This window comes from Camelus bactrianus, chromosome 23, assembly GCF_048773025.1.
Source record: "Camelus bactrianus isolate YW-2024 breed Bactrian camel chromosome 23, ASM4877302v1, whole genome shotgun sequence".
Taxonomy (NCBI): Eukaryota; Metazoa; Chordata; class Mammalia; order Artiodactyla; family Camelidae; genus Camelus; species Camelus bactrianus.
In genome coordinates, this window is record NC_133561.1 from 22968110 (window position 1) to 22981128 (window position 13019).

A 13019-nucleotide genomic window follows, 5' to 3' on the forward strand; every position below is an offset into this window, starting at 1 on the left:
TTAGAACAGATATAAATTGATGTAACTCATTTCCTCAATAAAAACTTGTTTAATAGATCTTGAAGATTTCTCAGTAATATTAGTAATTGTATCCTAAAAACATTATCAACATATAAATACTCTTTAAAAATCATTATTAAAAAGGAATCTGAAGAGGTAAAGAATACTTACAACTTCCTTGGTATTTCTAATATGCAAAGGAAAAGTAATAAAATATAGTATATAAAAACTTGGCAAACCATGAAATGTTATCTAAAAAAGGAATTCTTTTCAACAGTCAAACAATATTATCATTTCTAGACAGAGTATCAGAACTGCCTGAGAAAGAATGACTATGCTAAATTTAGAAGAGTTCTGTTACAAGGAGAGACTGTTATTTTAATTTGAAGAGTAGCCCAAGGAGATTCAGCTATTTATCATCCACTAGAGAACCCTATTAGAAAGTATTCCAAATGTCTTAAAGAATGTAAAAGGCTTTCATAATTTTAGCTAAATAAAGGTAAAGTATTTTGCAATCATAGATATTAATAATGTAATAACAAGATGACAAGTTTTAAAATGTTTAACTACCCTCTTACTGAAAAAGCAGTTAGTCTTTTTGACTCAAATATTTCAATTCTAAGAAAGAACTATCTAGTAAATCATTTCTCTTATGTATTTTTTCTACAGTTAAGATTTAGAAATGGAACCAACCTTCATAGCTTGTTCAAGCTTAACAGATAAACTTGCCACAGCTTTCTGTGCACGTTCATACTCCTCACGCTGGCGTTTCAAAATTGGTGCTTTGGCTTCAACTTCTTTCACTATTTCATCTAGATACTTATTGATTCTTTTGTTTTCTAGTTTCTCCAAGAGCAACTGATCCTGAGTTTCCACATAAGCATTGTACAGCTGAAAGAAAAGGGTCATTTTAAATCAAGCGTAACAGAAATATATAGTCTATTTAGCTTCATTATGAACACTCATTAACAATTACACAAGATGGAAATGTTTACTAACTGTTACACAGAACTAGGAACGAAGAAAGCCTTTCATAGAATGATCCACTGATCATCAGATAATTTTAAGAATAATTTTTCTGGAGATTAAGTTTCAGAAAGATCTGAACACTTCTGCTGAGGGAAAATAACAGGATTTAAAACCATTCTTACCTCAGTTAACTTCATGCCAGGTTTCACTATCTTAGCCACAGCTGCTGCAGTAGGAGACATGGCTGCAAGCTCTTCCTCAGACAATATGGCCCCTGTGCCAACACATAGAAATCTAGTATATTTCTGTAAAATTTCAAATTAAAGCCACTAATATTTTTTACAAGTAAAAAGTAACACCCACTGTACATTAAGCATAAAATTCCCATGAAGAGCTTAACATATGATACCAAATGTTCATGTAACAACTTGATTCTAAAAATCATGCAGTAATTTTAGTTAAAACTACTCTAAAAATTGACACAATTACATGTGATAAAATGGTACTTATATCTGATATAAGTACTATAAGATTTGTACTGTATCTGTACAAAGATACAGATAGAGTAACACCGAATTAAGAAATTCGAATGCTGCAACTTAATGAATTTCTTACATCCCAACATGAGGGAGAAATACTATTAGTGAAGGTAAGTGAGAAATACGTAGGGAAGTTCTAGTATTTCAAGTCATTAACATGCATCTATTGATCCATACCTTTACGTTTGGTGGCAGAAAGCAGGTCATTTGCATTCTCTAATTCCTTCTCCAATTTCCCTATTTTCTCAACCAGTTCCTTTTCCATTTGATCTTTAGATTCCTCTACCTTTAGAAGATGATCTTGTATTGCTTTGTTGGCTAAAAACATTTTTAAAGACAGAATATCCAAATGCATAATTAAAATCTTTGCGCTTATAAAATGTAACAGAATAGTCATTGTTTTCCCCTTCAGCAGACAATATTAAATTCTAGACAGGCTGTGGTTGATAGTTACTACCCACTGGAAGCTTGCGCTCTACTTATAATTCCTAAGTGTCCTGGCCTGGTGAATCTATTTCTCCTTTTGATGCCTCTTATATATGGAAAAAATAGAGAACTCAAACTGTAAAAAAAGGGGCTCCAAGTATCTCTTTGGTTTTAATCTGACCTTTAGTCTAGAACACAGGAAATGACTAGAAAAGATCACATATAAATAACTTACATTAAAAAAGCAAGAATGTAAGAATACCAAAGACTTCAAAATACACTGTTTATAACTTAAAAAGTAAGGCTTATTCATTCAGAGTACCCAAACTATAAACTCCTATGTATTTATCATAGTAAATGTTTCAAAAATGGAAGAAAAACTTCCTATTAGAAATCAGAATATACATAAAGTTATTAAATGAAAGAAAAAGAAAAACATTAGCTATCTATAGTTTCAAATATACTATTTGCTGAAACTATAATTTTAAAATTCTTGATCTAAGGATCTTTCTTCTATATCAAATTTTGTCCCTTATAAAGTTAATCTGATCTCTAAATTAAAAAATCTACACAAGGTTAAAGAAAGAAGTACCTTCTATCTAAAAAGAAAATAATCCTCCCATAATTAAAAAGTCTTACCTTCTCCAGCTTCCTTCAGAAGTTTGTGTAATTCATCCACTGCTCGGGTCAGTTCATTGCTCTTTGCCTCTGAGTCATCAGCAGCACTCTAAAATTTAATCCTAAAAAAGTTACCCAACATCCAATAATACAACATCAGGACAGTAAAATGTATGGTTGAGTATTTACCTTGTATAGGTTAGAGAGTTTTATGTGAGCATTTAATTCATTGTGGAATTTCTCTTCCATACTGGCCTGCTGTTCCTTGGCCTGCAAAAAACAAAAAAACCCAAAAGAACAATTACAACAGTCTCATTTTAAGAATTTAGAATGCTTACCAAATGCCACGATAAAAAATGCAGTTTTGTACAGAGATAAAGATTAAAACACTAAAATTAAAATCAGTTGTCACAATAGAAATGAATTACCTTAAGGATAAAATATTAATGATATTTTTATCTTGAAATAGAACACTTAAATGTCATTAAAATTAACCATACTCATTTTTTAGACAGTACTTTGGATGTAAGCATATAATTACCATTTCTGATTCTAGCGATTTGAGCCTAGCTACATCATATAAAAATGTCCTGGCCATTTTATGGTGCGAGGGGCAGTTTAAAACATAAAATCATTTTACAAATTAAGTTTTGTAAGTGTTATAATATTTTTGTAAAAGAGACATTTTAAACTGGTGAACTACACCTCTTTCAGTTTGGTCAACAAATCTTCTACATGCTTTTGAAGATTCTCATTTGATGTTTTTAAGCCATTCATCTGTTCTTCCATTCTAGAAACCTAGAAACAAAAAAGTAGAGTTGGGTGGGTGAGAGAATGTTAAATTAACTGAAATTAACTGAAATTAATCTGATATAAAGTTTAGCTGCCAAATAAAAGCTAAATAATCCTCCACACCCAAAAAAGCATTTTACATAAAATATGAATGTTTAAGAAAACAAAAACTAACAGCTCATAGAATAATGGGTTTGGATTTAGCTCACAAAAACTTACCATCACTTCTTAAACATGCATCTTACAAAAGATACACCATAAGATATTATATAGTATAAAAATTCGCCAAAAAGTTTCTTAAGTTCTTTATTTAAACACAATTGGTTAATTTCCTTGGCCAAATGTTTTGAGTTAAGGTCCTCCATATGTGACCCCTAATCTTAAAATACACTTAATCTGGTACTCCACTGACTGAATTTTTGTAAGTTGGCACACAAATATAAGTTGCAACCAACAGGAAGACACAATTTTACTAACTTACCTCCTCTTTTTTGTTTTCAAGATTGCATTTAAGCTCCAGAATTTCATTTCCTTTTTCTCTGCCAAGAGCCAGAAGTTCATCAGTTTTGGTTTTCAACTCAGTATTCAGCCATGTATTCTGATTATGTAACAATTCCTTTTCTTGTTCCAAGCGTTTTTCTCGATACTAAAGAAATCCAAGAAATAAATGTAGCATATAGTTAAGGATATATATTGCTATTCAAAAGATTTTGTGTGTAGCTAAGGGTTATAAGGAGAATTTTATTTTACATCAGAAATAAGTATTTGCATAGATTCTTAACAGAAAACAGAATGAGATAAGAATTATATGAAACAAATACTACATAAGCAAAATAGTTCAATTAAAATTGTCTTAATACTTAATTCCTTGATGTTAAAAAAATGCAGCTTTTAATTGCTTTATAGATAACTTGCCTATATTTAAAATTTAATTTAGGTGAGTTGAAGCAAAAATTGTACTTTGTGCATTAGAAATTGTTTCTCACCTTAACAGAAACATCAGAAGCTTGAAGTTCATCCAGTTTTAACTGAAGCTCACCCTTTGTTGCATTGCTTTCTTTAAGTTTTTCATTTAGACGTTTAACATCCTCTAGAAATGTCAGAATTGGAAAATAATGACTATTAATGGTCAGAGGAACCAAACATCAAAAAGGCATCTCTAGGACTATAAACATTTAATACAAAGTAAGTAGCCTTCAACTCCATTTTAACTTGATTCTGCCACAGTTAGTAATAAATTTAATTTTAATAAGTAGATGATAAAGAAGCCAATTCCTTGCATTCAACTAAAATACATATTTGGTTATCTTCTTTTAAATGCAGTATCTAAAGCTAAATACACAACATTAACATTAATTTTCCTGACATTACCCAAAGGTCTATTATAATTTCACAAATTAGCCATTTGTTAAGTTAAAAAGCAGTAATACATATCAAAACTTTATACTCAAAACAACCATGATACACACGCTCAATTTTTTTATATTCTTACATCAAAGTTTTTATGAAAAAACTTAATTCTACCTACCCCCTAGTTGATCAACACCATTAACAAATACTTTGAAGTAACTTTTTTCTGAGACTAGAAAAGCATAGTTACCCAACTGAATATTACTGCATAGTAACAAATACTTGAAAACTCTTCCTTCAGTAGAAATAAAAATTCACAAAAATCTTATAAAAAGGAACCAGCGAACCTGGTACCATTAAACTGCTTAAGAGTCACATTCACTTTAACGCATCAGCTGTATTACACACAATATCCTATGTTTAAATATCTTATATTCTTGTTTCTTACTCCTTCAGCCTATTCTTTTAAATATGTGTTCTCCTTTTAGGTCCTTATATTGAATGCTTGTGGACAGCTTATACCAGCAAGGTATCTGTATAAAGCAAAGGAGTTCAGCTTCTACAGCTGAACATTTAAACTGTTTTCAATTTGATATTACAAATAACATTGTAATGAAGTATCTCTGCATGTAAACCTTAGTTCAAATTCCTTCTGAGTTGTTTTTCATTTGTGTACTTGTCTAGACACATTTTAAAATCTTTGCTGATGATCTAAAGATAAACGAATAGGAGAAACAAAATATTACTCGAACTGTATTCTGAGCTATGACAAAGGAACACCAGTTGATAGCAATGCACTGGGGATTAAATCTTAGCACTACTAGAAGAGAAAGAAAAGAGTGAAGTTAGAGGCTAAGGCAGTTCTTCATACCTGTTAAATATTCAAGTTCTTGAGACAGTCTCTCATTGGTTCTAATTAAGTCTCTTTTCTCAGCTTCTAATTCTTCCTTTGCCCTCGTAAACTGGCTCTGTCATATAAAGGAGTAAGCGTAATACATTTAAATAAGAAAAATTAAGTTGACTAATCAATATAGAAGCTATATATCAATATAAGTAAATAAATAAATAAAGAATAAGTAGATCAATATAGAATATAGAATAATTAAATATATAAAACAAATAATATAAATATAGAATAAATAAATATAGAATATGGAAAGTGAGTAAGGGGTGGATGTTATGAATGTCTACTTAAAGTTCTATGGCATTTTACTCACAATGCAGTTTTTTTTTTTTAAAATCACAACTTATAATAGCTACAGTGCTAAAAGCAAGTGTTTTTTTAAATATCAAATACAAATACATACTCTAAGGAGTAAAAGGAATACCCAATCAATCAATGAAACACATAAAGATCCTATTAAAGAAATTTATATCTACTAACATTTGTTAGTAGCTTCTCCTAACTGAACATGTTTCACCTTCCCATTGACTAAATAAGCGATAAGCACAATCGTAATAAAAAACTTCACAATTAGCATGTTCATAATTAGCTTTATTCACAGGAATAACTTTTACCTGAATGGCAATATTGCGATCCTGAGCAACTTCAAGTTCTTTATTTTTCTCAGTTAGTGCCTTCAGCTGACTGTCTGGATAAAAGGAATTTTATGAACATACACACAGAAACTTAAAACTTGCAATAATAGTTTTTATTCAACTGCCATCCATATATACATTTTGAAATAAAGAAGCTGAGTTTCAGAAAGGCTGAGTTGGACAACACTGCATTCCAAATTCATGAGTATATCCCAAACTTACTGTATTTCTAGTACAAATTTTTAAATATACTATCCTGTCTCCAAAATCATATTTGTGATCATTCTAGCCAATATTTATAGGAAACAGCATATGCCATTATCAACTTCCTTATTTTTCAATGACATTTTCTAAGTCAATCAAAATGTGAATTATGTTTACAGATAAAAAAACTGAGTAAAAGAGGAGAAAATCAGGAGAGTAAATAATAACATTTAAACTATATAAAATGTATACAGAGTAAGTCACAGTAACGGAGAATTGTAATTCTGCTGGTTTATCATCATAAAGAGAGCTATACTTGATTCTAAATTTTCAGTCTCACAATCTCCGCTCATAATGCGCTATCTCCCGGTTCAGCTTCTCTTCTAAACACATGCTGGTAATTAGGAAGAGTATAGTTTCTGAAACTTTCGTCTACTAAAACACATATAGGAGGAAGGGTATAGCTTAAGTGGTAGAGTGCATGTTTAGCATGCACGAGGTCCTAGGTTCAAGTCCCAGTATCTCTTCTAAAAATAAATAAATAAATCTAATTACCTCCCCCCAAATTAAAAAATAAAAATAAAGCACATCTATATTATATGCTAACAATTTAATGAGCACATACATTATTATTACTTTCAAACAAGTTAAACTGGCTTATTAAAAATACCTGCTAACTTAGTCTAAATTTTCTATTTTGTTTTAATACTATTTACTGCTTTCCAAACTCACAGATACAGAACAAACTAAAAAAAAATAAACACAGCTGTACATCCCAGGAAGGCATACTAGATGTCTGTCTAGGTTTTTCCCGATCTTCTCACTCTCCCTTTTCCAGATCTCATAAAAGAAGCTGTGATCACAGTCATTTTCCTGAAATTTTTTTAGCACCACTGCTCCACAGACCTTTTTATTATACCAAAATAAAACTATGTACAGATGATGAACTAGAATTAGCTACTTAATAATACCTTCATTACACATGTATACACACTATTGTGGGTATACCACATGTCTTAAAAATGAGACGTGCCAAAATTAGCTGAAAAGAATTTTGACTCAAATAGCTAATGGGTATAGATGCAGTTAAAAAAGATTTAAAGTTTCAATCATTCACTTGATTATTAGCTTTCTGCGTTTTCAATCAAATTAAAATCCAGCTACACCTAGTAACAGATACTATGCACCTACTCTATAAAGATCTTCCTAACATTTATTTCTTCCGTCGTAAACAAAACACGTAAAACACATCATCTTCCCAAGAAATGTCAGGATCTTTAAGATCCTGTGTACTTTTCTAGGACTTAATGATATAAGAAAACTAGTTAAGAAAAAAATTAGCTGCTCATCTTTCGCAGAAATTAGGCCTTAAAGAAGAAATTACATCCTGAGATGCATAAATATTTATAAAAAGTGTAACAGTTAAAAATATGACTACAATTATGGAACTAATAGGCTTTAATTTTTCAACATAAAAATAGTCATGCTCTTTAATTATTTTTTTCAGTTCCATGATACTTTAGCCTTTCCAAAATGCTTCCAAACATACCTCATGTGATCTGTACAGTTGTTAAGTAGATGGACATGTGGTTCTAGCCATTTTATAGAAGTAATCAGTTATGATTAACATATGTCAAAAAAAACTTGTAAGCAGTCGGAATTAGAACCCATGCCTCCCGACCAGTAAGCTCTGTATTCTTAGAAAGTCTTTACCACTGAGTGAAAAATCAAAATATTACCATAAACAAAAACAAGGACGATCAGTATTTTCATATACAGTAAGTAAATGTTTCCAAAGCATGCAAAAGAACATCTGAAGACCTCAATCTTCCAAGAATACTAGAAAGATATAATTAAATACTTACTGAGCTTCTCTAGCTCAAGTCGCAAGCTTTGGCACTCTCGGGTTTCATTCACAAGTCTCTCCTGGCTGTGGGACAGCCTCTTCTCTATCTCAAAGTACTGCTGTTCTGCAAACAGTCAGAGAGATAAACAAAGTCAAACATGTACACACACTGTCAATATTGCTACTTATTTTTAATAACCTTGATTTTAAAATTTAAAACATAGTATTGGAACTGCACTCCAAATAAGAGTATTTAAGTAAAGATAAACAGATCGAGCACTGAAAAGGACTTTAATATTTCCAACTGTCTTAGATGTATATGACAAAAAAAAAAAAACAGGTCTGAAGGGGTTTTAACAAACTATTTATCCGTCTAATCAACAAGATTATCAACTTCTTCAAGGCAGGCAACATGTCTTACTTCTCTTAGTATTTTCTCCATGTATCAGTACATTTCTTAGCATAAAGCAAACTAAAAATACATATTTATTAAATGGAGAAAAATTATTTAGGTTAAAAACTGCTTTGCTTTAAAAAGGCTTGTGTTAAACTAGCTAAAATAATATCTGAAACTATAAAATTACTAAACCTATCTAAAAGTAAATGTGTTAACTTTCTAAGAGAAGCGACTGATAGTGTACTGTTCAGCAAAGTATGGGCACTTAGAAGACACTCAATATTTATTGTGTACATTAATGAATAGGCTGCAATGTGCTATATTCAGAATTGGAATTTGAGAATTAATTTTCAACGTCAATTCTGCTTGATCATTACCTTTATTTTTTTGAAGTGAAAATTTTTTCAGATTTCAATCAACTTAGCAAAAACCAGTGCCAATCCCTCCAAACAACAGGTAAACCAAGACACACAACAAAAACTGTATTTTACTAACGGTAATTACTATGCTCTTAATCTTTGTTCAAGGACGTTCAAGTCACTATTGTCAAAAACTTTCTTATTTGAGGGTCTATTACCGGTATTTGTAAACAGATCTTAAGATATTTTCTAACAAATTCCAACTTTAAGAGAGAAGTCTGATACAGTAAACATTTACTGCACGTTCACTGTGCTTCCAGCGCGGTCTTATGGACCTACTCATTTTTGTGAACATCTAGTTCATTATCTGAACGACACACATTCAGAACAAGTGCAGGAAGTTATCAATTAGACCAAGGCCTCTGAATGCTGACTACTAAGAAACAGAGCAGAAATTACTGTCGTTTTACGTGCAATATACAGACGTTGTACCCTAGACTTACAAAAGTCAAGAGTCGCAGACTCCTAGCCCGGGGTAAACAGACTCAAATCTTCGCAATTCCTGTTTGCCGGGCAACGTTAGGTGCCCCTAAGTGAGACCACCCTAATAACAAAGAAAATGGAACTCAATATGGATTCAGACTTTATAAACGAACAAAGAGGCCCCGTCGTATCAAACTGTGTGAGAGGAGCGGTTAAGAGAAGGCCTACGGCGCCCATGCAACCAGGGGAGCGATGCTACAGTGAAGCCGCAGGCGGTGCGAGGCTGCACGGGGAGGAGACCAGCCACAGCCACCGGGGCCGGCCCCCTGGGACCAGGGCGGGAAGAGCGCCGCACTTACCGCTCTCCACCTTAAATTTCTCGTGCCGCCCCTTCAGGCCATCGATCTCGGACTGCTGGTCAGCGAGGAACTTTTCAAGTTTGTTCTGGACGGTCTTAGGCAGCTTGTTCAGTTCCGTGCGCTCCAGGACTTGCTGCAACACAGCCGCCATGTCGATCGGCCCGGGGACCGCGGGGGCAGCGGCCGACGGAGCAGACACGGAGAAGAAAAGCGAAGACCAAGAAGACGACCCAGAAGCCTGGGCGGCCGCCTCTGCCACCTCACTCGGGGTCTCGCGCGCGCCCGCTCGCCGGAGACTCCCGCGGCGGGACCCTGGGAAATCGAGTCCTGCGTTAGCGGCAGCCCCAGAAGCGCCGCAGCGCCCGCGGTCGAAGTGCGCGCGCAGCCGCCGGAAGCTGTGCACCCTGGGAAGCTGAGTTCAGAGGCGGTCTCTGACCCGGCCGTGCACACCGCTTTCCGGCCCTCTTTTCCACCCGCTTCTAGCCGCGCAGGCCTCTGGGAAACTTTTTTTTTTTTTTTCAATCTCTTTTCGCGAAGCCCCATTCCGCACCACCCATTCCGCTTCCTCCTTTCTCCCCGCCCCCCGGCTCTCCTATCGGGCTGCGCTACCACTGCCCGCGAGGTGGCGCCACATAGTACTCGTCAACCTACGCTCCTCCCTGAAGAGCTGGGCGACCTTACCGTCAAAGCTCCGGGACGCCATGGGTCGTCCTCTTTGGCGGCTTCTAGACACTGAGCCACTAGAGGGCATCGGTCCCGGCAGGGCCGGACGGCAGGCGCCGGGCTACCGCCACGCTCTCAATGGCGCCCGGAAGGGGGCGGGGTGGCGACCGCAGCCGCTTTGGCTGAGGCGCTGAGGTGAAAGGAGGGAGCCCGCGCGCGTCATCAATCTGCGCCACCTGCTTCCAGAGACCCCCGGGTTTGGAGTGGGAAGTGAGGTGTGGGAAGTCCGTCGCTTTCTGATGAATTCATTGGCTGTGGAGTTGAGACCTGTCTGGAGTCTGGTCCCGGAGGCTGGTACTTGCACCCTGAACCTCCTCCTCAGGCGGACGGGCGGTTCGACAGATTTGTCTGCCACGCGTGCACGTTCTGAGAACAGGTGAGAACAGGTGAGTCAGCCTGAGGGCGGAGGGGTGTGTGTGTGTGTGTGTGTGTGTGAGTTGTGGTGTGTGTGAGTTGTGTGCACTCGGGCACAGAGAGCTTCCTTTTCAAGGAGGAAAGAAAGGGACGGTGTAGGAAACATATGGACGGACACTCCTGTACATCTTAAGTCCAGTTATGACACTCATTTAGGTGCTTTTTTTTTGTGGTGGCAGGGGTGGGTAACAGTGATTCAACAGAAATTTAAGGAACTGGATTCATTTTCGAGGAAGAGAACTTTAAGAAACCAAGAGGAGCTTGAGTATTGCTTTTATTTTTATATTTTAAGATAACGTTGTAGAAAATGTTGGCTTGCGTGTGTATCGTTAAAATTGAAAAACTGGTGTAACAGAAGTTTCTAAATACATTCTTAGAAACCACTATTCACCCTGCCGCAATAACAGAACTACTTGTTTCTAGGTCCTAATTCTGTGACTTCTAAGCTGAAACCATAGGTTGTTTCACGTTTGATTACTCTTTGAAAATAATTTTTAAAATCCTTTATTGAAAAATAAAGGATTCCTAATTTCGTCGTCCCTGCAGTTCCCAAAGTAGCAGACCTTTGAGAATATCAGTAAGGGGCTTAAGGTTGATATTTTTCCCCCTAAAATATTTTATATGAGCACTTAATCTAAGGTTGCTGGTATGTGCGGTACAGTATTATCCTTATTGATTTACCATTTAGAAAATGCAGATGTTCTGTACTTGGACTCACAGAATCCGAAATTAGATAGGTTTTAAGACCTATTTTGATCCAAATTCTTTATTTTGTAGACTAGGAAGCCAGAGTCCAGGAAAGTTGAGTTGTCTCAAGTCAGTGTTTGAACAAATTGCAAAGCTTCTGCTGATACAGAGCATTTCAGGAAAACCTTGAACTGTATAAGATAAGATTTACATGTTTAGTAGTGTCCTCTATAATGTATGGTTAGCTACACTTAAGTTTTGAAGGAGCACTAAAGAAAAAGAATATCCGACATTCAACCAGATTTCATAACCCGAAGATTTTCATCCTCTTATTGCAGTTTCTTACACATTAAAGTGGCTAGTAGGTGACCCCTTGGAAAAAAAGATCAGAAGTTACATATCATAACCTTGGAGTAACTGTCACTGCTATTTCTTGTAAGAATTAAGAATTATCTAGGGCAGAAGGAAAAGGAGTAGAACAGCATGATTAAGTAAAGGAAAGTTTAATATACAGAAATGCATACCTTAGGTGTAAAAAGTGGAAAGCCAAAACTTTATACAGACATTAATGATTTAGACAGGCAGTTCTAGACTTAGCCAAAAAAAAAAAAATTGTGCAAACCTGATTTACTTGCATCGTTGTCAGAAAAGAGCTAGGAAGAAAGTTAATGCATTTTGAGACAAAATTGAACAGGCTCTTTGAAAAAAAGAGCATCTACTAGGCCATTTAAAACTAGAACCAATTCTCTGGGCTTTAGTTTTAGAGTCATGTAAAATCATTGTGACTGGTGGTTTACTTTACTGGTGTCAGATAAACCACCCCAGCACATCCAGAGTTGCCTGGCTGTTGTTGTACTGAATAAGAGTGGAATTTTTTGCAGGACTTAAATGACTATTACCTCTATTCAAAATGCTGCAACTGTGTTTCTTTAGTCTCTGTCTGTTTTATAGCTTTTTGGAATCGTCTCTTTACATTCGTGTATCCCACACTTAATGTGAACTCCTTGAGATCATCATTTATTATTGCCTGGCTCTTTTCTTCAACATCTTTGGTTTTAAGCTACAGAAACTCAAATCAAAGGAGCATGAGTCAGTAAAGGAAGTATACTGATTCTCATCCACAAACTGGAGAGAAAGCAGAATAGAAGCTACCCTTAGTAAAAGTTTAATGGAGAGACTCACTTGGGCAAGTTACATTACCTTTTTTTGTTTCAGTTTCTTCATCTATAAAACAAGGTTGTATGTATATATCCCATACCTCGTGAGGTTTTTCTTTGTGAATATTAAATGTTACCATATGTAAAGTACTGAAAC

General features: G+C 35.3%; 2 protein-coding genes across 8 annotated transcripts in view; one reads left to right on the forward strand and one right to left on the reverse strand.

The window, feature by feature from the left end:
* Nucleotides 1–10718, reverse strand: part of TPR (translocated promoter region, nuclear basket protein) — a 52579-nt gene extending 41861 nt beyond the window's left edge. Inside the window, exons 1-13 of one of the 3 annotated variants that reach the window (XM_045509407.2) lie at nucleotides 10563–10718; nucleotides 9882–10193; nucleotides 8303–8407; nucleotides 6213–6286; nucleotides 5566–5662; nucleotides 4331–4434; nucleotides 3826–3990; nucleotides 3258–3350; nucleotides 2742–2822; nucleotides 2574–2661; nucleotides 1686–1826; nucleotides 1152–1243; nucleotides 694–891 (exon numbers count right to left, since the gene is read on the reverse strand). In XM_045509407.2, coding sequence (XP_045365363.2) covers nucleotides 694–891; nucleotides 1152–1243; nucleotides 1686–1826; nucleotides 2574–2661; nucleotides 2742–2822; nucleotides 3258–3350; nucleotides 3826–3990; nucleotides 4331–4434; nucleotides 5566–5662; nucleotides 6213–6286; nucleotides 8303–8407; nucleotides 9882–10193; nucleotides 10563–10632 — 1620 coding nt within the window. In that variant the 5' untranslated portion in view covers nucleotides 10633–10718. The remainder of the gene's footprint in view (nucleotides 1–693; nucleotides 892–1151; nucleotides 1244–1685; nucleotides 1827–2573; nucleotides 2662–2741; nucleotides 2823–3257; nucleotides 3351–3825; nucleotides 3991–4330; nucleotides 4435–5565; nucleotides 5663–6212; nucleotides 6287–8302; nucleotides 8408–9881; nucleotides 10194–10562) is intronic. The other 2 variants (XM_045509401.2, XM_010973261.3) reach the window with 2 other exon arrangements.
* Nucleotides 10719–10787: 69 nt separating this feature from the next.
* Nucleotides 10788–13019, forward strand: part of ODR4 (odr-4 GPCR localization factor homolog) — a 33657-nt gene continuing 31425 nt past the window's right edge. For 2 of the 5 annotated variants that reach the window (XR_012501853.1, XR_012501854.1), the window contains exon 1: nucleotides 10789–10990. The gene's annotated coding sequence lies outside the window, so the exon portion shown is untranslated. Of the gene's footprint in view, nucleotides 10991–13019 lie in introns of all 5 variants that reach the window. The other 3 variants (XR_012501852.1, XM_074351807.1, XM_074351808.1) reach the window with 3 other exon arrangements.